The sequence below is a fragment of the Mauremys reevesii genome, linkage group 1 (assembly GCF_016161935.1).
Source record: "Mauremys reevesii isolate NIE-2019 linkage group 1, ASM1616193v1, whole genome shotgun sequence".
NCBI classification, from domain to species: Eukaryota; Metazoa; Chordata; order Testudines; family Geoemydidae; genus Mauremys; species Mauremys reevesii.
Window position 1 is genome coordinate 191431768 of NC_052623.1, and position 27755 is coordinate 191459522.

At 40.0% G+C, this 27755-nt stretch overlaps 1 protein-coding gene across 6 annotated transcripts in view; it reads right to left on the reverse strand.

Moving 5' to 3' along the window:
* The window catches only part of EPHA6 (EPH receptor A6), an 855214-nt gene that overhangs the window by 161178 nt on the left and 666281 nt on the right, over positions 1-27755 (reverse strand). For all 6 annotated transcript variants that reach the window (XM_039534481.1, XM_039534488.1, XM_039534472.1 and 3 more), the window contains one exon: positions 10108-10293. In XM_039534481.1, the coding sequence (XP_039390415.1) occupies positions 10108-10293 (186 nt within the window). The remainder of the gene's footprint in view (positions 1-10107; positions 10294-27755) is intronic.

Below are 27755 nucleotides of genomic sequence, written 5' to 3' on the forward strand. Positions count from 1 at the left end.
GTACTGGCACAGCTGAGCTTACTCCTAGTTAGTGGCCAGCTCCCAGGCTCCTCCTCCAGGTGCACTCAGGGGAGTTAATTGGCCTACCTGGCCACCTTAACCCCTTCCAAGCCAGTGTGAGGTGGGCACTCCATCAAAAGGAGTCATACCATTTACACCAGGGATGAATTTGTCCCATGAAGTTTTGCATATAGTTCCAATATGCTTCATTAGACACATTCATTAATACAGTATGTGTCATTAAAAACTCAAACATTTACCACAACACACCAGTTACTTTCACCACAATATTTGCTACATAGTATACTAGCTATACTTAGAATGGGAAAATCCAATGATGCCACAGTAACTTGCTGAGAGTGAGATATATCATGATTGTAATATGGCCCATAGTAGGTTTTAACCAAATACTATGGCTTTTGTTTCCCTTTTCACTAATCTATTCTAAATTGCTTCTCCATGCAAAGTTGCTACATTGCTAAAGTTACAACATTATTTATTATTGCTTTAAAAGTACTTTTTTGTGGGTGCTCCTTTTCATGTCGGAACTCAGCATGGTCTTCCACTTCACAGGTATTTCTTAGCAGTGTTGCATTATGGGGATAAACTAAAAAGTTTTGTTATGGTTGCAGATACACTTTTGTTTGGTTTTCAAATTATTTATTAATATTGTAGATGTCAACGACTGATACAGCTTTGACTTACATACTCTGATCCAAGGGGACGAAACTGACCACACTGCTATATAGCCAAATATAAAAATGGCTGCAACTATATAATTAATCAGTTATAAACCTTTATGGAAATACAGAGAGGTAGCCGTGTTAGTCTGGATCTGTAAAAGCAGCAAAGAATCCTGTGGCACCTTATAGACTAACAGACGTATTGGAGCATGATCTTTCGTGGATATGCATCCAACGAAGTGGGTATTCACCCACAAAAGCTCATGCTCCAATACGTCTGTTAGTCTATAAAGTGCCACAGGACTCTTTGCTGCTTTTATGGAAATACAGTACATTTGAAGTATATGCTTTGGCATTTATTAAAGTCAGATGTTTTCTGTTTACTTTCAAAATTTTACATTTTAGAAAACAATTACTAGATAGTAATACAGTTCACATTTTTCCTTGGTACACAGTGCTAAAGACATTATGTAAACTAATATGTTGCATCCAAGTTTGGAAAGTCACTGTTTAAAGTTTAATTTTCAATTTTTTTTATACAGTAAAATTATATTGGCTGAAAGTAAAATCTCATGATATGTGGTTGACATTAAAGTGTCACAAACTCAAAATTACATCATCCTTTTGCATAATAGACAAGCATACAACACAGCATATAATAAATATATTGTACTGTAAAATATGTAACCTTCCAAAGTGAATTCCGAACTCACTTTAATAGTCTCCACCTTTTAATAGGATGGAGAAAAGAGCAATGTTTGATGCATTATCCAGAGGGCTCAAAGACTTAAAACATAACATCCTCCCTGAGGGGGTAGGGAAGGTGAGGCAGGAGGAAGATTCATTGATATCCCTTGCTGACATTTGTAATGAGTGAAGAAGAGATCTGCAATGCAAAGTTACACAGTGCAAATTGCAATGAATTAGGATCATGCTGCTACTTTGCCCTCATCATGAACAGTGCAAGATGTTGCTGTCCTCTGGACTCTTTTCTTAGAGACAAGGCAATATACCAGGGGTGGCCAAACTGTGGCTCATGAGCCACATGCAGCTCTTTTACCGTTGAAGTATGGCTCGCGGAGCCCCTGCATGCCTTCCCTCCATTCTCACTTACCAGTTAGTGGGGGGTGGTGGTGTCTAGATATCTACCTTGCAGCAGGGAGGGGGTTCTGCTCAGTGGAGGGGAGGTCTTGGGACTTCTGCCCCACGGGTCACTCCTGCCAGGTTTTGGGGCTTCAGCAGGAGCCCGTCCCATGGAGATGAAGCCCTGGGCCCTGGCAGGTGTGCCCTGGCTCTGGAACTTCTGAGGATTGTCGTATGTGACTCAGAGGGTCAGTAAGTTTGCCCTCTTCTGCAATATACATTAGTTTGACAGGGAGCTCTATGATTAAAGGTTTGAATTTGATTTGTCATATTGCTGACTTATGGCTTTCACAATCACTATGGCATTCTAGATTTGAAAGTCACTTGAGCACAACACTCAGAAAATGATAAACGAAAGTGTCCAGTGTCATACCAAACTTACACCTATCATTACTGGAACATGGACTGACATAGAACCAAGAATATGGCTGTCACCTTCTTCCATCCTCCCCTGCTAGATGGATAATTTTGAACCTTTCTGGTGAGTAACACTACATATCATGTTATATAAAGGGCATGAGTTCTTCAAAAAGATTCAAATAATCAGAGTGACATTTTCAAATTCTGAAATATGCAAAAGCTGTTGTTTTCAAATAGGAGGCCATGGCTATAAAATGAATTAGAATAGTTAGAGCACTGGGGAGGGGGGCGACTAACCTTCATAGTTTAGGTCACAGAGCTTGCCTTGGAGGGGGATTTTCCTGGGTTTATGTAATATAGAATACAACATGATTTAGATGTCAAATGGGTCCTGTTCCCATGGAGCTTAAACCCTGGCACGACAGACTGACAATATCCTGTAATATCCTGGACAAATGGGTCCACTGTAGTAAAAATACAATTATGGATGTGTTATTGTGGCATTGTATGTACAGCTAATAGGATGGGGTACTAAGGTACTTCCTCTGTTATCAGCCCTTTGAAACCACTCCCCTGGAGAGATATACATATAGTAGTTCAAACTGGATTCCCCAAAGACCAACAGGCAACAAAAGGATTTTTGGATAAATAGTCTGGTTTTAAACTGTCTCAGAGCCTTCTTACTGATCCAGCAAGCAGACAGAAAGCCTGTCCAAGGAGACCCCCAATCTTTAGATTAGGGTTGGAAGTACTGGGCCTGCTGAGGCTCCATAAGACTGAGTGCCTGTTTTGATCTGAAGCTGTGATAAACTTGTGACTACAAAGAACACCCTGTGCATGTGGTGTCGTAGGACTGCTTCTGCCATAGCCCATGGAAGGATTGGGGGGTTCTCTGGTAAGCTTATTAGCATGCATGTGGGTTCTTTTATTGTTTTAATATGTTTTCTCTGGAGTGCTTTTACCCCAATAATGAAATAGGATTGCATAAAAAGAGCTGTGTGGTATCTATGGTCAGTCACACTGTTAAGTGTCTCTGTACAGAAAGCAACTGGGTGTGCTTGGGCAACATATCTACTGGGAATAACACAACAAAGTTAGGAAACTGCAGAGCCTGGGAATCCCTGGTCAGAAGGGAGAGAGACACGAATCTTCACCCAAAAAAGGCAACACTGGGAAGCTTGAGTGTGGGTGCCCTTAGTGGACCACTGGGAGAAATACAGGTACAGTTTCCCTCAACTGTGACAACTGGCTTTGGCAACTATGACAGAGGATTAAGCAACTAGCAGGGTAAATGACCCAAATTCTACCTTTGAAGACATATTAGGAAAGTATGTAAATTGTAATTAGGGAAATGCCTTACAAGTAGCTATCAAAGAAATGTTAGATAGACTCGAACTTTGAAATGTAAACTTGTAGTGTTAAAGAACTGGAGAAGATAGTGATTGTAGTAGTCTATGTTTACTATATCTTGTTAGAGTTTAACAATGTAACCAAATGGTTCCTGTCTAGGGCTGTATTCTGTTAATTCAGGGATCAAAAAGAAATATTAACATTTAGATGAAATTTGGGTGAAGTAATGTCATTGTCTGAGTCTCCTTAAAGTCTGTGATAAATTGCTTAATGGATAATTAACTTATGTTAATCCATGTAGCTAATTACTGATGTTTAGGAAACAGAAGGTTACTTCAAAAGCCTATTGTTCACTTGAGGACTCCCTCCTGTCAAGAGAAGGACTGACACTATAAAAAGGACCCTTGGGTCCTGATCCTTTTTATCTCAGATCTGCTTGAGTTTTATTCAAGTGAAGTTTGAATCTAAGACTGAGATCTCCAGTCCCATCTGGGTCACCCTGGGTATGAAACATTGGACTGAATCTATGGACTAATTTTCAGAACTCTTTGCAATTCCAATGCTCATCATCTCTATTATGAAACTGATCTCAGAGCTGTACTCATGTCTGTATGTATAATGATCTTTTAACCAATACTCTCTCTTTTCTTTTTAAATAAATTTTAGTTGAGTTAATAAGAATTGGCTGTAGTGTGTATTTGGGTAAAGATCTGAAATATTCATTAACCTGGGAGGTAATGTGTCCGATCCTTTGGAATTGGTAGAACTTTCATATTTGACTCGGGTTTAGAAGGGGGTTTCAGCGGTAGACAGAGCAAAGACATGATGAGGCCAAAGGGAAAAGTTCAGACTTGCAGATGGAAGCAAGACCAAAGAACTCTGAGGGGAGACTGCTGGGTGAGGAAAGTGGACGGTGGAAGCATGTGACTAAGAGAACCAGGCAGAGGAAAAGACGGGCTAGTGAAGGAACAATATTGCTCAGAAACAGGTTTGCGGAGTTGGAAAATGAAGAAGGGGCACAGCAGGTGGTCGCTGAAGGTGAGAGGGCAAGGAAGAAGAGAAGAGCAGCTAGCTTTATAAGGAGAGGGGAAGAGTCAATGGAGATGACACCAAACATGAGCCCCAGGAGGATACGGGATGGGTTGCAGAGGATTGCGAGGGTGAATAGGAATCAAGAGGACTTGCAGCCAGAGGGAACAGGGGATAGACCGGAGAATTGCACCATAACCAGGAAAAGGCAGGTCGAGGTGATTGGGGACTCCTTACTGAGAAGAATAGACAGGCCTGTAACTATAGCTGATCCGGAGAACAGAAGGGTGTGCTGTCTGCCAGGTGCTAACATACTGGATGTGGACCTGAAGCTGAAAAGGATCCTAAAGGGAGCAGGAAAGAATCTGCTGATTGTCCTTTATGTGGGAACGAATGATACGGCTAGAGTCTCGCTGGAACGTATCAAGGGAGACTCTGCCAGGCTGGGGAAGACACTTAAGGAAATCGAGGCTCAGGTGATCTTCAGTGGAATTCTGCCTGTTCCTAGAGAAGGGCAACAAAAGTGTGACAAGATTATGGCGATCAACAGATGGCTCAGGCAGTGGTACTATAAGGAGGGCTGACCTTATCTGGATGACCTTGTAAACTGGGGTAATAGTAATAGGATGAAATTTAATAGTGAAAAGTGAAAGGTCATGCATTTAGGGATTAATAACAAGAACTATTGTTATAAGCTGGGGAGGCATCAGTTGGAAGTAACAGAGGAGGAGAAGGACCTCGGAGTATTGGTTGATCACAGGATGACTATGAGCCGCCAATATGATATGGCCGTGAAAATGGCTAATGTGGTCTTGGGATGCATCAGGCGAGGTACTTCCAGTAGAGATAAGGAAGTGTTAGTACTGTTATACAAGGCACTGGTGAGACCTCATCTGGAATACTGTGTGCAGTTCTGGTCTCCCATGTTTAAGAAGGATGAATTCAAACTGGAACAGGTTCAGAGAAGGGCTACTAGGATGATCCGAGGAATGGAAAACCTGTCATATGAAAGGATACTCAAAGAGCTTGGCTTGTTTAGCCTAACCAAAAGAAGGCTGAGGGGAGATATGATTGCTCTCTATAAATATATCAGAGGAATAAATACCAGGGAGGGAGAGGAATTATTTAAGCTCAGTACCAATGTGGACACAAGAACAAATGGATATAAACTGGCTATCAGGAAGTTTAGACCTGTAATTAGACGAAGGTTTCTAACCATCAGAGGAGTGAAGTTCTGGAACAGCCTTCCAAGGGGAGTAGTGGGCGGGAAAAAAACTGGCTTCAAGGCTAAGTTTGATAAATTTATGGAGGGGATGGTATGATGGGATAGCCTAATTTTGGCAATTAATTCATCTTTGACTACTAGCGGTAAATATGCCCAATGGCTTGTGATGGGATGTTAGATGGGGTGGGATCTGAGTTACTACAGAGAATTCTTTCCTGGGTGTGTGGCTGGTGAGTCTTGCCCACATGCTCGGAGTTTAGCTGATCGCCATACTTGGGGTTGGGAAGGAATTTTCCTCCAGGGCAGATTGGCAGAAGCCCTGGGTTTTTTTCACCTTCCTCTGCAGCATGGGGCATGGGTCACTTTCTGGAAGATTCTCTGCACCTTGAAGTCTTTTTAAACCATGACTTGACGACTTCAGTGGCTCAGACACAGGTTTGATACAGGAGTGGGTGGGTGAGATTCTGTGGCCTGTGTTGTGCAGGAGGTCAGAATAGAAGATCATAATGGTCCCTTCTGACCTTAAAGTCTATGATTCTATGACTTGGCTGTCTGGGAGGAGCCCAAAGGCTGGGTTGCTTTTAAGGGAACTGTGTTTGGCTTCTGTATAACCAGTAAGATATTATAGAAGCTGTTTTTGGCTAGCTTAGTGGAACTAAGTATTGGAATAACTTAGCTGGAATAACAGCTTTGGGGATTGTCTGCCCCATTCTTTGCAGTTTGCCCTAATTAAGCAACCTCAGTGTGGCCCCCCTCGGACCCCGGTCACAGCGACATCTGAGTACTATGAAGCAAGCAGCTTCCTCACCTCTCCAACACCCATTTATGAAAGGCTGTCAGCGAGGCTAAAGAAACACAAACTCAGCTGAGTATGCTCAGAGTGAAAAACAAAAACTGGCTCATGACCAGGGCTCCCAAAGGCAGTCCTAACATCATCACTACAGCAGATTGACCTGAAAGGAAAACATGGATTTTCTCCACTGCTCTAGACAAGCATATCTGAGTGGATCTGTAGACAACAAATGGCCTTTTTATTGCAACCCACATAAATCAATAGTGTTTCTAAAACAAATCCAGTGTAAGCAACGGCTCCTTTTTGTGTCTGGCCCTTTGGGTAGTGATGTAAATGAAATGCTGGGCCCAGATTCTGTGCTGCGGCATGCCTGCATTGGTCTGCACTGCTGGCAGAAAGTGTTCCTACAGCCAACAAAATGGGCCATGGGAGGACCATCACACTGTAACTGGATCCTCTGGTGACACAGAGCTGATGCAGGAGTTATACCCAGCTCTCCCTGCCATCGGGACGGGGGCATGACTGGCACATGTAAGAAAGACAACAGTCAGAAAAGGAAATTACAAATCTGCTGAATAAATCCTTTAAATGCAGAATTATTCATTTGTGAAAGGGCTATTATAGCATTCTTTTCTTTGACAGGCCACACACAGGGCAACTTTGGGGAATACTATTACTTAAATGCTAACTTCTGCTTACTTGGTAATGCAACGTAAGATCTATCATTTGTGTAATGCATGGAAGCATTTGCTGTTCCCCGGTCAATAATTACTTGTTTGGTAGCGCTCTTCTGTTTATTGCAATCAATTACTTTCTCTTTTGTAGTTCAATAGCCAATGACTTAGTTAAGGAGAGTACTGCTTTGCAAACTGATGCAATATATACCAGCCATGGCTACAGCTACACAGCTGAGGGCTATTAGAAGGGAAAGTATGTGCTAAGCATAGTGGTACAACTCTATTAATCAAACTTATTCTATCAGATGTATCTCTACAGCTTAGTGCAATGCAGATGCATATCAGATAAACAGTTTCTGCTGTTATCAGTCTACCTCTTAAGACAAAGCACCTTGTAATCATTTTATCAACAAACAAGGCATCTAGGGACACATTCTGTCTGACCTTTCTAGGGGTTCACAGGGGGAGTAAGAAACCTCCCTTCCTTCTTGGCTTGTGTTGGCAGAATTGCAGACTCTGCACTCTCAAGAAAGCACAGGGACTACATGCACACTACCCACCAGGGGCATATGGTGTCCCAAAGGAGGCAGTGAGGGGAGATGGAGCTATGGCTACACCAACACAACATGCTGGGAAGCAGAAGGACTGCAGCAGAGTGCATGCTCCCTCTGTTTACCAGGGAACTTGGAACCCCTCCTGGCAGAGTAGGTCAGCTCTGCACAGCTCCTTACTTCATGCTATGTGCAAATTGCACAGTCTAGCATTTAAAGTGAAATTTGTTGTCAATATAGTCCCAACTGCACCAATAAAACAGTGCTAGAATTAATCCTGTTGCATCCTACATAGTTGTTTTTTTTAAAGATCAAAATGCTAGATTTTTATTATAATCTGACAGCAATACATTTTTGTGTAACTATAACTATAAGCTACAGGAGCACATACTCCTATATCACCTTTAGGCAAATATTCTAAAAGCAATAGTAAGGTATCTGCAGTCCTTAGTGGAAAGAACAAGTGCTAATTATCATATTGATTTAAGGTGATGTAAGACCCAAATTTACCTGTCCAGTGCTAGGAACAAAGACTTACACTGATTTCATTGTTTCTAACTCCTGCCCCACTTCTCACTAGAATGGATGCAACACATTATAAATAAGATAATTTAGAAGTGTGGCAAAGATTAAACACAAAGTATATTCTATTCTGTTAGGTATGCAACATGAAACTGAATGTAAACAACTACTGTGAATCACAATTCCTAGCTTCTTTCAGAATTAAGTTACACTGTTGAATCAGCTAATGAGATGGGATACGGAGTCAAGTCATTTCTATGACATTCATTCATAAACAGCCCAGGTTGGTAAAGATTGAAAGTGATTATTGCTATCGAATGGCTATCCACCAGTGTACACAAAACAAGCAGCTGCTTTCAATTAAGATCCTATAGATTTCCATATCTCACACAACCATGCTTTTTCCCGTCAATGGTATCTTACCTGGCATGAATTGGCAACCTTGCTAGTTTCAGCAGAGTGATCAATGATTGAACAATAATGAGGATCAAACTATACTGATCTGGAAGCTTACGGCATATGGTCCTCATCCCTGTAGTATCTGAGCACCTCATAAACATTAATGAATTTATCACGGCAATGCCATTGCGAGGAAGGGACGCATTATTATCCACATTGTACAGATTTGGAGCCACGGCACAGAGAGATTGACTTGCCCAAGGTCACACAGCGAGTCTGTGACAGTTCCAGTTCAGTGCCTTAACCACAGAAAACCAGCCTGCCATCTTACTTCTAGTACATAGTGTCTCCCAAGTCTAGGTTAGACAATTTGAAGGGGTGATAACAGAAAAGTTTGCACTGCCGATGTTGGACACTCCTTTATACTATCAGTCATTACCTTTCATAAAGTCTAAATCCACTTTAAGAGAGAACTAAACAGAAGGAAGCATTGCAAATCAGCAAACATCATGAGTTGGGTATAGCAAGGATTTCATGAGAATATCATGACTCCTGAGGCTTGGAATTCGTTTTTACAAAAAGTTTGCTATGAATACATTTCATGAATGTTAATAGGACTTTCATCTCAGACTTAAATAGTCACTGTGCATTTTAAGTTCTTTAGAAAGTTTCTTAACCTAACAAAAATATGGATTAAGATGATCAGGGTATTGCTGGAACAATAAGGGTTTTATTTTATTATTTTTGTTTGTTTGTTTTTTTGCTTCTTGTGAATAGGAATAAAGATGAAGAAATTTAATAGATTATTCTAAATTAAAAATAGGGAATGAACTGTTTTTGTTTTTCTTCATAACATTTTCCTGAAGGCTTTGCAAATGTACAACATTTTTTTAACAAAGGGTTTAAACTTTTACTTTCGTGTAGATAGGAAATGAGTTCATTCAGATACTAATATCAGTGTAACACTACAGAATGATAGAAAGTGGGTGGCTGTGGGAAACAAAAAATATAGCTACCACTTTCCTATCTCTGCAAGGTAATTTGCCTTCATGTTCACAATACTTGGGATTCTAGATTCTTCTCTTGTATTCAATTTTCCAGTAGATAACACTGCAATCCTATTTCATATTAACCTCTAAAGGTATTACTTGAATGAGGTGGATTTTTATAGAGATGTAGCATCCCTTATTAAATACACATATCCTACACTATTCTAAAATACTGGCCCCAAAGTTTATAGTAACTTCCATACACCGGTGGTTTGGGGCATTATTGTGGAATGCAATCCCATTTTTTTATACATGAAAGATGCCCTTAATTTTGATACCAAACCAGGGGCACAACAGGGAAGAAATAAAATAGATTAATAACTTACTTTTTGTAACAACTCCTTCGAGGCGAATAATATTTGGATGGTCAAACTGTCCCATGATACTAGCCTCTCTCAGGAAATCTCTTCTCTGCCTGTCCACATAGCCACCTTTCAAAGTTTTAATGGCAACAGGAATCTCCCGTTTTCCTGGGGTCTTCAGACGTCCACTGCATACTTCTCCAAATTCACCTTAAACGAACAAGAGCAAATACTTTTGTTAACAGACAATTCACATTTTCTAGAGGTCATATTCGATGATCATAATAGTTCCATTTGGCCTTAGAATTTAGGACTCTATGAATGTAAGGACAAAGTCAGAAAGGCTAAGGCACAAAATGAGTTACACCTAGCAAGGGACATAGAAGACAATAAGAATAGATTCTATAAATACATTAAGAACAAGAGAAAGACAAAGGAAAATGAGGTCTTCTACTTAGTGGGAAAGGAGAGCTAATAACTGATGACATCTAGAAGGTTGAGGTGTTTAATGCCTATTTTGATTCAGTCTTCACTAAAAAGGTTAATGGTGACCTGACCAGGATACTCAACACAATTAATATTAACAACACAAGGCAAGGAACGCAAGTCAATATAGGAGAAGAACAGGTTTAAGAATATTTAGATAAGTTAGATGTATTCAAGTTGGCAAGGCCTGATGAAATTCATCCTAGGTTACTTAAGGAATTAGCTGAAGCAATCTCCAACCCATTAGCAACTATCTCTGAGAACTCATGGAGGATGGGTGAGGTCCCAGAGGACTAGGGAAGGGCAAACATAGTACCTTTCTTTAAAAAGGGGAACAAAAGAGGAACCAGGGAATTATAGGCTGGTCAGCCTAACTTTGATACTTGGAAAGGTACAGGAACAAATTATTAAACAATCAATTTGTAAGCAGCTAGAGGATAATAGGGTTATAAGAAATGGATTTGTCAAAAACAAATCATGGCAAGCCAACCGAATTTCTTCTTTGACAGGGTTTCAGGCCAAGTGGGTAGGGGAGAACCAGTAGAAGTGATATATCTTCATTTTAGTAAGGATTTTGATATTGTCCCACAGGACATTCTCAATTCATAAGCACCCTAGGGAAATGTGGTCTACATGAAATTACTGTAAGGTAGGTTCACAACTGGTTGAAAAACTATACTCAAAGGGTAGTTATTAATAGTTTGCTGCCAAATTGGGAGTGTGTATCTAATGGGGTCAGTCTCAAGTCCAGTAAAATTCAATATTTTCTTTAATAACTTGGATAATAGAGTGGGGTATATGCTTATAAAATTTGGATATGACACCAAGTTGGAAGGGGTTGCAAGCACTTTCAAAGATAGGATTAAAATTAAAAATGATCTTGACAAATTAGAGAATTGGTCTGAAATCAACAAGATGAAATTCAATAAAGAAAAGTGCAAAGTACTACACTTAGGAGAGAAATATCAAATGCAAACTACAAAATAGGGAATAACTGACTAGGTGGTCGTATTGCTGAAAAGGATCTGGGGGTTATGGTGGATCACAAATTAAATATGAGTGAACAATTTGATGCAGTTGCAAAAAAGGTTGATATAATTCTGCGATGTATTAACAGAAGTGTCATAGGTCAGACATGAGAGGCAATTGTCTCGCTCTACTTGGCACTGCTGAGGCCTCAGCTGGAGTACTGTGTCCAATTCTGGGCACCACACTTTAGGAAAGATGTGGAGAAACTGGAGAAAGTCCAGAGGAGAGCAACAAAAATGATAAAAGGTTTAGAAAACCTGACCTATGCGAAAAGGTCATAAAAACTGGGCATGTTTAGTTTTGAGAAAAGAAGACAGAGGGGCGACCTGATAACAGTCTTCAGCTATGTTAAGAGCCGTTAGTTATAAAGAGGATGGGAATCATTTGTTCTCTGTGTCCACTGGAGGTAGGACAAGAAGTAATGGACTTAATCTGCAGGGAGGATTTAGGTTATATTAGGAAAAAAAAAATCTAACTATGAGGGTAATTAAGCTCTGGAATAGGCTTCCAAAGGAGGTTGTGGAATTCCCAGCATTGGGTGTTTTTAAGAGAAGGTTTGACAAACACCTGTCAGGGATAGTCTAGATTTACTTGGTCCTGCCTCAGTGTAGGGGGCTGGACTAGATTACCTCTTGGGAGCCATTCCAGCTCTACATTTCTATTATTCTATCTCTGTATAGTTTAGAGAGAGATAGAATGCCTGTATAGGTTAGGCAGCCTTAACGCTTTTTGCTTTTATGTTAAAAAAAACAATTTTGAAAAAATATATATGTTTTTGTGTTAAGCTAATTCATAAGAGTTTACTCTGACCAACTGGAATAGGAGCACAGAGTTATTTCAGAAATAGTCTATTCTCTAGAGCTGAACTATCATACAGCTATTGAGAAATAATGGATGGGATGGTTGGGGGTGATGCTAATGAAATTCATGACATTCACCAGAGTCCAGGAAACGTGGTACATCCAGCACTTCTTCAAAGCAAATATAGTCAAGTTAAATTTCTATCAATACTGATCTATAAGTAATAGAAGAATTGCACTTTTGCTTTTATAGACAAAGCATGTGACTTCCATAATGTGAATGATCTCCACTGGGTTATCTGGGCCTCTATACAAGGATGACTTTTATGCTTCGGGGCATGAGATAAGGAACTAACACTATTAAAGGATAGATTTGAATTAAAATGATAAAATATACATTTTGAGGGACATCCTGTGTCAAAGCCTTTGAGTGCTGGACACAATACAATAAATAAAATAAACAGATATTACACGTCATTATATGCTATGCTATGACAATGTCAGGGTTGCATGATTAAGCATTCTCTAACCAGTAAGGATACGATTCTGTCAGGGAGGTCATGGATTCTGTGACTGTCTGGGACTTCCCTGACTACTTCTGGTATATTCCAGAATACCAAAGCTACAGTTATATCCTATTTGGATTCTCAGACATAACAGAAAACCGTATATAGTAAAATGTACAGCAGAAATTATATTTCTATGTATTACAGAAGGGACCCAGTGTCAAATAAAGAAATGGTGGCTTTTCTGTTCCTTGTGATCCCACTAGATAACTCAGTTAAGTAAGTGGTCTCAGGATTGATGTTATCAATGCATACAGTAAACTGGGATCTCCATATCTGTTTTTCTGTTTGTGTTTTAGGTGTGTTCCTCGCTTTTTTAAAAAGTATTTTTTCAGTTGGATCTCTCATTTGATGATACATTAGTTTACTAAAGATAAAGCAAACTAAATTTCTCCATTGTCATAACAAGTGCCTGCTGCCCTAGACAATGTCATGCAAATACTAAATCAAAACTAATCTTTTTCATTAACAAGAAGAGAAGATAAAGTTTTCACTTGAAAAGGAAAGAGAGAATTGTGTTTCACTGTGCATTCCACATAGCTTGGGTACTTTAAAGAGCTTAACTGACTGCTTAGACTAGATTAAAAATAGTTGCCACTGTGCACCACTGCAGTTATTAACCTGAGAGAGCCCCAGGAAGGTTTTTCCTGCAAAAAATATTGTAGTCGGGTTTTTTTGTTGTTTTTGTGTTTTAGACATACTATATATGTGTCTTGTAGTGTAAGCATATTGAGCTAAATTCATCTCTCATGTAACTCCTTTGACTTCAAAGGAGTTGAATTACACCAGAGAATTGAGCTTATTGACTGGTTCAAATGGAAACAGTGTTTATTCACCAGGGCATAGTGCCTTAAAAGGAAAACAAACAAACAAACAAAACACCTTTCCGTGTTCAGCCCCAAGCCTACATATTGATGTAAGTTTATGGTTATTTTGACTTTTTTTTACTAAATTTTTAATCTTATAAAGTTACTTGGAAAATTAAATTGAGTCTTTCACTTTCTATAATATTTAGCTAATGGAACTTTGTAAATTATTTGCAGTGAAACTTAAACCCACTTAAATTTATGCAGCATATGGGGCATGGTGGAAATTGTGCCAGGGAGAGAGAGGGCATGGTCAGAGGTTGCAGTGCTCCAGCAGTACCTGGCCAGCTTAATGGCCCGAGGGGTTGTTATAAACCAGGGTAACTTAGAGGGGTCTTGAGTCTGCTCTAAAGTATCAAAGGGCTGAACTAACCTCCCAGAAGTCCCACGGATCTGGGAGTCAAAAGTGGCCACCTTCTCTTCTCTCGATTGGTCCTGCACTGAACATTAGAGCAGGGCAGGAAACTGTTTTCCCATCATGGGAAAATATTCACAATTTGGAAAATTCTTCTCATCCAGAATAAGGATGAAAAGTTGAAATCTTGAAAATTTTCACAAGTCAACAAACGAAAAAAAATTTCAGCTTCACTTCAGTTCCAACCTTTTTCTAGTTATTTATTTTATTTTTTTCACTATAATTAGTAAACTAATTCCTAAACAAAAAGTCTTGTCCAACTGAGAAACCAAAATTTTTCATTTAGAAAATGTCAAAACGGGATGTTTAAACAATTTTGACACCTTTTTTCTGCAACATTCTCTCAAGTCAAGAAATTGATGAAAACTATTTTTTTCTATGAACAATTTTTTGGTTTTCACAAATCAACTTTTTTCAGGGGGAAGACATTTCATCAAAAATTCCAGACCAGCTTCACTGAGAGTAATTCAAATGGCCTCAAGGATTAAGTCAGTTGTTCCTCTCAGCTTCTCAGTTAGCCCACCTCTATACCCATGTCATTTCTCAGAGAACTTGACAATTATAATCTTGAGTCACTTTCAAGTGTTAGGTATGAAATCTGCATTACCATATTAGCCACATTGTCATCTGTTGTATTCATATAAGGATATGAATATTTGCTCAGGAGCAGTAATATGAAAGTTTGCCTCATTTCTGGCAATAGCCATTGTAAACCAACAGTTAAAGCGCCACCACCACCAAACACACTCATGCACACACATGAGAGATCTGCACAACTGCGATTTTTTAAAATGATTTCCTCTGAAAATTTTAGAAATTTCCCTTCAGAAGTACAAAACTCAAAGACCCCTATGCAGATATATGCAGACACATTTTCTATCTGCTCTGTGAGATTTGCATCAATGTATCTGGAGACACAAAATGTTTGGGGCTCTGGTACCAACCATTATGTGTTTCGCCAGTCCTTGCTATAAACATGATTTGGTTCAGTGATTCAGTGTCAAGTACATGTAACCTAATGGTCATGCCCCATCTGATATCTAACAAACAACTGAATTTTGAGTATTGGTGCTTCCAGTCTCCCCATTCCATATGGTGATTTTACTGAAAGCCTACCATAGGTATTAGCATGAGATATAAGGTGATGCTGTGTGGGAATTTTTCATTAGAAAGTTTTTCCAATGAAAAATGCCCTTTTAACAAAATTTAAATTTTCTGTGCGAAAGTTTCAGTTTTGCTGAAAAATTTGCTGGGACAATTGAAAGGATGGTTCCATGGCAGCCTGTCTGGAAGGCACCAGCCAATTTCAGGCAGAAAGTGAAACAGACTAAAGCTTTCCAGGAGGGCTGCTGAGGCTGAGCACCCTGACTTCTTGCCTCCTGGGCTTTCACCCTCCCTGTCTGTCTCCCACTTCTGGGACTGAAGAGGCAGAGAGCCCAGATGTGCAGCCTCCCCTCAACTCCAGCAGCTAGAGAGGCAGAGCACTGGGGTACTCATGCAAGCTCAGGGGCTGGAGAGGTTGAGCACCCCAGATTTCTGTAAAAAAAACAGGAGTACTTGTGGCACCTTAAAGACTAACAAATTTATTTAAGCATGAGCTTTCGTGAGCTACAGCTCACTTCTTCGGATGCATAGAATATTCTCCTGGTTTTTTTGCGGATACAGACTAACACGGCTGCTACTCTGAAACCAGATTTCTGTGTCTCCTGCTCCTACAGCTGCAAGGGATTTGTGAGACTAAGCACCCCAGCTAGGTAATAATAATAGGAGATATACCAATTTCCTGGAACTGGAAGGAACCTTGAAAGGTCATTGAGTCTAGCCCCTGCCTTCACTAGCAGGACCAATTTTTTTCCTGCCCCAGATCCCTAAGTGGCCCCCTTAAGGATTGAACTCACAACCCTGGGTTTAGCAGGCCAATGTGCAAACCACTGAACTATCCCTTCCCCCCAGCCTGCAAGACTTTTATCAATTTCAGTTTCTGCTTGAGAAAGCCAAAACATTTCATTTCAGAAGAACTGAAGTGGAATTTTTCCTGAAATCCCTTCCCACAAAAGATATTGCAGTTTTGACTCTGGTTTGGACAACATTTTTTTTTTAAATGTGAAATTTTTCATGAGAAGAGATTTCCATTTTCTAGCCATCTCTAATACAGGGGAAATGAAGCCAAGTAATCAATTAGAACAGATAGAGAATGATGGAAGAACCAGTGGTGGCAAATATAGGTTTGTGAAATAAGCATCATTATAAAAGCCTCAGATGGCCCTAATGATCACTCTGCTGGAGTCAAAGGGATCACTCCTGAAGAAAAAAGACTCTATGGACAAACTAGGTTGGTATCCCATGCTCTGTATTCATTTAGTCTTAGATTTCTTTAAAAAGTTCCATGATAAACATTCCTGCAGTAAGTTCATAACTTTTAGCAAATTATAATAGCAAAGGCAAAGCAACTACTATTGAAGAAAGAGATTTTAGCTTGAGATTTTGTTTACCATAGGAATGAATGTAGTAGTTAAATCAATACTTGTTATAATCCTAGCTGAGCTCGCCCTGCTGGATGCTCACCAGTCTGCAGTGTTTGGAACCAACCCTTGGATCCTGCATGCTCTTGGGCTTGCTGCGTCTGGGCAGTCTCAACACTGTCTGTGGGAATCCAGGCATGCTCTCGGGGTGGAGATTCTCTGTCTAGACTAACTATCTGAGAGATGAGGTTCCACAGTCCAACTGCCTAATCCTTGAAACAAAAGGCCTCCCCCACAATAGCTCTTACGTATGCCCAGAGTTCTACTGAAGCTGTGGCCCCTCTAGATTACTATTTCTCCCTTTGTGGTTTAATGACTGTTAAAGCAACTAACACAGAGACTTTGCCAGAGGACTTTCTAAACCAATCACACTCTACTCATGGACAAACATAAGAAATATGCAGATCTACGGGGGGAAAAAACCTGCATGCAAATCCCTGCCTCAGTTTCTTCACCCCTCCTAAGAGTCCTTTGGGTCTTAGTTAATGACCTTCCAGGGATTCCAGGATTCTTCCTCTCTGCATTCTCCTCCTGCATAGCCTCTTGTTCTGGTTCTGCTCTCCCACCCAACCTTTCAGTCCCCTCTCTCAGATGACTCCCCCAGCTCACTGTTCTAGTATGCTTCCATTTTAATGGAAGACCCTCCAAGTTAAAACCTCTTGAGTGTTCTCCAATGTTAATCTGCTAAGACCTTCTGGAATCCCATATGGGGGTAAAAAGGAAAAAGTGAAGGTACAGTGCAGTTTACAGTCAAAATAGTGTTCACAAAACAAAATAGGGTATTTAGTTTGACACAGATATGTTCATAACTGTTTGCAGATTATAACAGTAAAGGTAAAGCAGCTGCTGTTTAAGACAATGTGTTTAGCTCAAGAGATTTTGTTTATGACAAGAATGAATGTAGTAATCAGAGCAGTACTGTCTAAACATACTACTGAAAATTTAAAAGTCTCACTCCCTTGGATGGTGAAGATTGGTGAATGGAGAGATGAGGTGTTTAAAGCAAGGAAAATTCCCAGTAAAAAATATGATAAAATGAGTCACCCTGGGAAATTTCACATTTATTCTCTACAGCATCACCACCAACTAAATGACTGTAAACTGATGGTTACATTCCAGCAATAGGTATAATTTCGAGAGTGAAATTAATTATTCTACTTTGCTACTAGCACAGGTTTGCACTGCATTCCTTTTATTTTTCCCACTGCCTCTGATCAAGTTTTATTACTGTTTAATTTGATGTTACATACTCTTGGCTTCAAACCTTTTAAAAGCTCTCATTGTATTAAACAGTTGATGGTGTCTCCGACTTGTTGCTTTCAGTCAAGCATCACACTGATCACTGATGTGTTTGTATATTTCTTTACTACCTCTCACCAATTTGATCCATCTTCTCACTGCTATGTAGTCCCTTCAGGTGACTTGATTGTGACTCTTTTTCATGTTGAATTCTCTGCACTGTCCTAGGTGTTATAAAGTCCCTGTCTATCTTCCCTCCTAGTGACACTGCTTGTAATATCATCCATTTTCTCTCCACACACAGTTAAAGTTCTGAATTCTCAAGCATCTTAAGGCTCCTTCACAACAGGCTGTCAGCGTAAAGTACCTTAAAGTGTGTGTATGCTGCCAGAGGAATGTAAAGAGGTCTTAGAGTAATTGAGATTCAGACCTAGAGGCACATGTAGTGGTGGGTCAAGAGGCTGCAAGGCCTGATAAGACAGGGTGAAAAAGCTGGGGAATGTGCACAGTGCATTCCTCTTTTTCTTACATGCCCAGGCAGGTTCCAGTCAGAAAACAGCCCCTACGCCCCTATGTGTGAAAGGACTACTTCCTCCCAGTCCTATTAGCAATGCTAGTCACACTATGGAAGATGGAAAGGGGGTGTAGCCATGATGCTGCTCCTTCTGCACTCAGCCAGCAGAGACTGGGTAGAGAGAACGGGGAGCGCTCTGCACCAGCCTAAGGAATGATGCAATGGACACCCTCCCCCTGCATTCAGGAGCGTTCCAGAAGACATTCTGCTTCTCTTAGGCTCAGTGCCTCCCAGTGAGCTGATCTTTATCCTATTGTTTTTGTTGTTAGGAAAAGTGCTGAATTTTGAACTTCTCATAGAGAGTGCTATGTTAGGGAAAGGCACCTACTCATACCCAGCTCATGTATTCCTATTATATTCTGATCTGCCATCTGGTCTCCCACATCTCCATTTATGATTAGCACCAGTTCAATGGGTTTTTGCTGCATTTGGTGGTAACATTTCATAGTTTCAGCAGTAGCAGCTGTATTTGTTCCTATGCACTGACCCAATATGGTAACCCTGTATTGGCTGCTAGAGTGGTAAGCATTTGGATAAGCCTATTTTACTTTAAACAAAACATAACATCTTTTTTGACAAGTTGAAAGAGAGAACTGCATGGTTTGTACAGAACAAGTTTCTGGACTGCTCAATTAACTTCTTTCTGCCAACTGTACAATAGGGAAAGTCAGTTTTACGTCACTAAAACAAGAATCATTTGCACGTAATTAAAGCTGAACAGTTAGTGAACTCTGCAGTTTTCTCTAGTTATCAGCAGCTTTCCCCTGAGCAAGAAAAGATGTCAACTTCACTGATTTCTGGCTCTTAGCTTCTATTTATTACACACATACATAAGTCACTGCTTCAGGGTCAACATTTCTCTTGTTTAGCTAAAGTCTTCAAACTTGAGCAATCAGACTTAGATCTAGGAAAAGCATGATTCTATTCCTGTTGGAGAATATTTTTTCCTTTGGTTTTTACAGTCATTTAACATTCTCCCTTACCTAAATAAGAGTCTAAAAAATTGGTCTCTTGTCAAAGAGGCCAAGAACTGAATGGCCATGGAAACTGAAATCTCCTCTCACCTGTAGAGGTGATGCATCCAGAATGATGTAAAAACATTGGTCAGAGGAGAGTAGCATCTAGTGTTGTTTCCCATGCTTTATAAGTTCTGTGGATAGTGTGTCATCTGACATCTTTCATAAGTACTTAACTAATTTAAAAATACTTAAACATCAGGAGTTGTTATCCATAAGGCATGAATGAATTTTATTATTTTGAATGTTTTAGTTTCCACCCTATACAAGTAACTACAGACAAATGCCAGATAAAGCAAATGGAAATTTTGGTGTATTGGCTGTATAGCTTTCTGCAGTATATTTGATCTGGCTGAAATTGTATCATCTACGTATCTGCCCTAGTTGTACAGTTTTGAAGAGAAGGATTCATATTTATCGTCTGAGCAGCACCTGTTGCTGCCTGCTAAGGGATGAGTGGAATGACTTAGCAAGCTCTTTAGCAAAGTCAACCTTATTTATTGTAACTAAACTGGGTGTGAAAATATCTTGAGAATATCAATTTTCATGCAAATAAAATCCTTCCTGGTCTTAATATGGTGCATGGAGTCAGCCTAGCAAGAGCCAATAAGAATTATTTCTCTGGTACCTAGGGCTAGATTGTGGTTGCCCAGGTGAGCGAGCATGGGTGCCATATGCAAGGAAACAACCCTGCCCATTTCATAATTCAAGTGCCGGTCCCAAGCCCGGATCAAAAAGGAGGAGGTTTGGTTGATGGGGTGGCTTCCCGTCACTGTAAAAAAAAAAATCTAGCTACAGAAACTACTCACATAAGCCAAAAATCACGGCCTGAAGAGGATGGAAAGCGTTCAGATGCACATATGACAGTGGATGATCAAATCCATCGGGAAGTCGCCCACTCAATGGTCCAAATTCTGACAGCCAAAAAGAGTACATTCATAGCTACCTGGAAGGTACGAATTCTAAATAGTGCAAGAAATTTAGCGCAGGTCATCAAAGAAATGAACAGATATACATCCTAGGACTTTGTGAGGTTAGATGCAAAGATCAAGGTATGATAACATCTGGAGAAAAAACTGTTATATTCAAGGGGAACCAAACATGAGAGAGGTGTAGGAATCATCATGAATAGTGCTGCAAAGAAATCACTTATGAATTGGCAACCAATATCAGATAAGCTACTGGCAGCTAGATTCCACTCTCGGCACATTAAGTGCACCATAGTCCAGGCATATGCTCCAACAAACAATGAAGATGAAGAGGATAAACATAGATTTTATAAAGAATTGAACGATGTAATGAAAGAGATACCAAACCACAATCTTGTCCTGGTTATGGGAGATTTTAATGCCCAGATCGGAAATGACAGAAGAGGTAGGGAAACAGTCATCGGCCCACATACAACTGGAACAATGACAGACCATGGCACAAGACTTCTTAAATTTTGTGCCAAAAACAATCTTAGCATCTGCAATTCTTTCTCCCAACATAAAAACATACTCAAAAAGACATGGATTTCACCAGATGGCCGTACACAAAATGAGATCGACTATATCTGTGTTAGTCAGAGGTGGAAAACATCAGTGTTAGACACAAGAATATTCAGAGGAGCAGATATAGGGAGCGATCACTATATGCTGAAAGCAAACATCAAATTGAAGTTTAAAGCGCTTAAAAAGAAAGAACACACTCAGAATATTCCATACACAGAAACTACAAGATTGTAGTTTACAAAAAGAGTACCACATAGAGGTCAAGAAAGGTTTGAGGCCCTTAAAGATCTTGAAGAAAACAAAGTGGAAAAATACTGGGAAAAATACTCCTAGAAGAAGCTGAAAAGATAATTGGCAGAAAGAGAGGAAGCAATAAAGAACAGCGGATCTCAGAAGAAACATGGAAAATTATAGACAAAAGAAGAAAACAAAAGGCTCTATTACTACAACATGCGACTGAAGAAACAAAACAGGAACCTTGACAAAGCAGTAAAGAAACAATGCAAAAAAGATAAGCAAAATTGGATAGAAAGTAAGAAGCTAGTGAAGCTAGCTAAAAAAGCAGAGGAAAGAAATGATACAAGAACAGTCTACACAAACCTGAAACAGTTAACAGGATATGGATCAAAATTCAGATGTGTCCCAGTGAAAGGGAAACAAGGATAAATTTTGAAAACACAGGAGGAACAAGAAAATAGATGGGTGGAACACTTCAAAGAAGTGCTAAACCAACCAGAACCAATTACAAGATTGGAATTTAACAATGATACATGATTAGACCTAGATATAGATGTATCTGAGATAAAAATCGCATTGCAGAAGCTGAAAAACAACAAGACACCTGGTTTGGATGGCATTCATCCTGAGATGCTTAAATATGGAGGTGAAGACGTAGAATCAGTCATCTGTTCACTGTGCAGCAAAATATGGACGGAGGAGAAAGTGCCAGAAGAATGTACCCTTGGTATCATAATCAAGTTAGCAAAGAAAGGTGATCTAAACAATTGTTCAAATTGGAGGGGAGTAACACTTCTGTCTGTCATGTGAAAAGTATTAGCAGCAGTCCTCCTGAACAGAATGAAAAGAAGGATGGATACCATCCTATGTGAACAACAATCTGGATTTAGACAAGGGAGATCGTGCACAGACACTATATTCACCCTGAGATGGATTATTGACAACACAATTGAGTTCCAAGGCAGTCTCGCCATTAATTTTGTGGACTTTCAAAGGGCATTCGATAGTATAAACAGAGAAACAATGTGGAAAATTGTGGAATAATATGGAATTCCAACAAAATTAATTAATATTATGAAGGCATTCTACGCCAACTCAAAATGCAGCATTACAATGGAAAATGGATTGAGTAAGCCATTCAGCATCAAGACAAGTGTTTGGCAGGGTTGTGTCCTGTCTTCTTTTTTGTTGATGCCAGTCATTGAGTATGGATTAAAACAATGCGACGGTGATAAATATGGCCTAAAATGGAACAATTCAAGGCTATTTGATCTAGACTTTGCTGATGACATTGCTCTTATCAGTAAGGATGCCAACGGACTACAAAAATGCACAAACCAAGTAAAAGAAGTAATGGAGAAGATAGGTTTGAGATACAATGCAAAGAAATGTAAAGTCATGTAAATGGGGACTATGGGGACAGAATCAAAATTAAAGAAGAGAAACTGGAGAAGGTGGACAAGATGGTACTAGTTCCAAGGAAACAATAAGAAGAATCGGGAAAGCAAACGCTACATTTGGAAGACTCAAAAACATCTGGCAACTCAAAAACATCTCCCCCAAGACAAAGCTGAATGTGTACAAAGCAATTGTTATTGACATCACAACATATAGCAGTGAGACATGGCAACTTACCAAGAAAGATACGCAAAAGCTGGATGCATTTCATCACAAATGTCTGAGAAGAATATTGGGAATAATATATAGAAATAAGAATACAAATGAAGAAGTCAGAAAAATTACTGGACAAGGTACCCTCTCACAAATAATCTACAAAAGAAGACATCAGTGGCTGGGACATGTGCTGAGAATAGAAAAAGAATGCTTACCAAATACTGCCCTTGAACGGAAGCTAGAAAACGCAAGAAGAAAGGGAGGAAGACCACAAATAACATGGAAACGAACAGTTCTGTATAACATCAAGCCCCTCAACATGAAATGGAAAGATTTGGAGAGAAGGGCAGTTGACAGGAAAAGATGGCAACTGTGGGTAGCCCAATGTGCAGCAAAGCACGGGATGGACTAAGGTCTAAGGTAAACTGGGTGTGAAAATATCTTGATAATATCAACTTTCATGCAAATAAAATCCTGCCTGGTCTTAATATGGTGCATGGAGTCAGCCTAGCAAGAGCCAATATGTATTATTTCTCTGTTACTTATGGCTAGATTGTGGTTGCCCAGGTGAGTGAGCAGGGGTGCTATATGCAAGGAAATGACCCCGCTCATTTAATGATTCAGTGAGAGAAAATCACAGTAGTAGTCTCTCTCTATTGAACCTTTGCTTCCGTTGGGGAACATGTCACCCAGAAAGGAGAGGAGGTGATAACGTTCCCCACCCTTCCTCACTGGCCCGGGAACAGAGACAATGCACCAGGAAGGGAGGGGAGATTCTGTTATATCCTAATGATCAGTGCAGACTCTGTACCTCTATCTACACCAAAAAGCCCTGGAAGATCTTGTTCCTCCTGAGACACAGCCTGAGGAAAACAATAGATAATATAAATGTGAGCAGATGCTTCAGAGTCTTCATCCAGTCCTGTAATGGAGACACGGGCTGGTGTGTCCTCAAAACCTGGGTGGTATCCCTCCGGGAACAAACCTGGAACATCTGCTTCAGAAATTTTGACTGCTGTCCCTACTCCTTCAGAAATTGCAACATAGCCTAGTGAAGTTCTTCTTAGGCTGCAGCTGCAGGATGTTGCTGCTGTTACTGGTGTTCCATTATTCATTAAAGGATCAGTTCCTTTTCTCCTCCCTTATCTCTTTTTCAGAGGGGATTAATAAATTACTCATAACTCATGATGATATATATGAGCAGGTGCCATTATCAATGTGCTCTACAACAAAGTCTACATATTATGTAGAATCTAACCCATTCCCTTCCTGGAGTTTGGCTTTATTAGCAATAAGATATAATGAAATTCAGCTGAAGCCTTCTCCCCAAGCTCGGCAGTTCCTCAGGTTGGTACATCAGGACTGTTCAAACCACACCTTAGAGCCACCCTTTTCTTCTTTCTGAGTTGCTTGCTTCACTAAGTCAGCAGAACTCACTTACATCTTTCCTATTGAAATTAACACGTGCTAACAGGCAAACACTGCCAGGCTTTTTAAGTACTGTACTGTAGGGAGCAATCCAGTTTTGTCAAGACAATGGATAATATAACCTCTGTGGTCTAATGCTATGACCCAAATTGTGCCCAAAGATGATGATGTGCAACTCTGCAAACTTCACATATGAGGACAGAACTTTCATCCTGAAGTTCTATCATCATTCCTAGCACCAGCTGCTTTCAGAAGGAGGACTTGGAGGATTTGCTTTAATTTCAGGCTGTTTCACTTTGAAGAGCCATCAGAAAGTTCTTTGAAGATAAGTCCTAGTTCAATTTAGCACTTCTGGATGCTTCACAGCTCTTTCATCCCTCCTTCAAAACAAAGAGGCTGAACTTGATTTTCATTGGCTAGTTGTTAAAATATCTAATCATAAATATTCAAGGATTATGTTCACATTCTGTTAAATGTACTGTTAAATGTACTGCTTTGCATTTGCTGCTGTTGCTGTATGTTGAGGGGAAGACAAGTTGTAAAGTTATTTTTAATCTCTCCCACTCTTCCTGGATTTCACTGGTTTATATTGCCTTTCTTGGGAGTGGGCATGACAGTGCCTATTTCCATCCTAACCCCTTAATATCTGTGTTATAATTTTCTAAAACTTTCTTCTTTCAGGCTGAATTTTTCCATGTTTTGTGTCTACCAGAATAATTTTTTCAATATTTTATTTTATTGAAAATATGAGCACAAATAATTCAGGCAATATTGATTGGAGACTGAAAAAAATACTTCTCCCAGTTAAATATATATCCGTCTGTGTGTGAGGTTTTTTTTAAACAGTACCAAAATGGCTGAGGTACCAAAATGGCTGGGGTAGAAAATTTAAATTTGACATGGAAGTGTAGCCCTTGCTGAGGAAAAGATGGTTTTGTGAATATTGATCTTGATTTACTGAATTATGACCCCTTGAAACCTGCCCTCCCAAGTATCCACAGTATTTGGGTTTAAAAGCACTTTTTAGTAACCCTCAGAGCAAAGGATGGCTGTGACTTACCTACACACTTAGTTACTTTTGAGTATGTCTACATTCAGTGGTTCTTATCCCACGGGCCACTTGTGGCTCAATCAGCACATAGCTGTAGCCCATTTCACATCCTCAGGCCCATACAGGTAGTATATATATACTGGGTGGATGCAGCCCACATAACATAGAGAGCTACATATGTAGCCCACAATGGTAAATAGGTTGAGAACCACTCATCTGCACTGCAAAAAAATATGTGTTCTTAACTTGGGATAAACCAGGGTTTCTCAAACAGGGGTCATCGCTTGTGTAGGGAAAGCCCCTGGCTCTGGGCCAATGGGAGCTGCTGGAAGTGGCGCGGGCTGAGGGACTTACTGGCTGCTGCTTCCAGCAAATTCCATTGGCCTGGAGCAGCGATCCACGGCCAGTGGGAGCTGCTATTGGCCGGACCTGCGGATGGGGCAAGTAAACAAACCAGCCCGGCGTGCCTGGGGCTTTCCCTACACAAGCGTGACCCCTGTTTGAGAAACCCTGGGCTAGACATCTTGGGTTAATATATCAGTGAAGACACAACAACTCAGCAGCTCAAGTTAAAGCCTGTGGGGAGCTTGGGTTTCAATTTGAGCTGCTAATGAGGTAAAAGCCGAGTTGCTGTGTCTTCATTGGGATCTGAGTTACTACAGAGAATTCTTTCCTGGGTGCTGGCTGGTGAGTCTTGCCCACATGCTCAGGGTTTAACTGACCGCCATATTTGGGGTCAGGAAGGAATTTTCCTCCAGGGAAGATTGGCAGAGGCCCTGGAGGTTTTTCGCCTTCCTCTGCAGCATGGGGCACGGGTCACTTGCTGGAGGATTCTCTGCACCTTGAGGTCTTTAAAGCATGATTTGAGGACTTCAATAACTCAGACATAGGTTAGGGGTTTGTTACAGGAGTGGGTGGGTGAGATTCTGCAGGAAGTCAGACTAGATGACCATAATGGTCCCTTCTGACCTTAAGTCTATGAGTCTATGAGTCTATTTTAATCCAAATTAACTAACTCAAGTTAAGATCCCACCTTTCTGCAGTATAGAAATAGCCTTAATTAGTAAATGTGCACCGAGAATAAGGTATTTTCCTCAGGACCCCTTCCCTGATTCAGTTAACAGCAGGTAAGGTGGGAAACGAGGTGCTTCCTATTGTGCATCTTAGCCCTCATACATCAAAACATTAAGTATGTGCTTAACGTTATGTAGTTAAATCCCACTTTGATCAATAGGATTTATGAATGTGCTTAGGTGGTTTGCTGAATAGGGCCTGGATAGACAACCATATTCTTAAGTGCTTTGCTGAACTGGTGTCCATATGAGGTGCATGGGATACACTGAGCGCAAAGGAAGGCTACACTTTACCTACCCAATTAGCTAACTTAGTTAATTAGTACATGTGCACAGAAAATAAGATCTCTTACCTGATTCAGGTGGTGTCTAACCAAATATTTCTGTGTGATGAATTTTTTCTATAAAACTAAACAAAAAAGCTGTACATATTGTAGCTAGGGTTGTACACGCAACTTTAACTCTGCCCCATTGGACACGTGCTTTACAATATATGGTATAATTACACGATCACATATTGCTTCTCAAAGACAATATGTTATCAAACAATTTCTTTCTAGAACCATAGACACATAGCATTTTCTAGTATTGTGTAATTCTCTGTCATGTAATTCTGTGCTAGAGAGAGTTCATGAATGATATTTAAACAAGACATCCACAGTAAACAGTATGTAAAACAACATATTGTAGATTAGGTATAACAAGGAGAAATTGTGATAATTTGCATGTAAGGAACACTGTGCTGGTGACTGAAAGAAATTACAGTGTGTATAGTTGTTGACAAAATTATTAAAGAAAATACCATAGAATTAAAAGAAGTTATCAAAATAAAATGCCTAAATCAATCAATGTATTCAGAACTCCTATGAGAATGAAATTAGTGTAAGACAAAAAGAATGGAAAAATATTATAAGCTGCTACATGTTATTTTAGAAATTGTATGTGATCCTGTAATTAAGGACTTTATTGTAATGTATATGTGCAGTGGAGCTGAGTTAAAGATATTTTCTAGTAAGGTTAAGATTCTGTCATGGGTATTTTTAGTAAAAGTCAGGGACAGGTCTTGTGTGATAAACAAAACTTCAGAGAAGCCCATGACCTGTCCCTGATTTTTACTAAAAATACCCAGGGGGTGGGGGACAAATTGAGCACTGCCAGGGCCAATGCCAGGTGCCCCAGAGGGAGTGAACCTAACAGGTAATGAACAAGTGATCTCTCTCCTGCTATCCATCTCCATCCTCTGATAAACAGAGGCTAGGGACA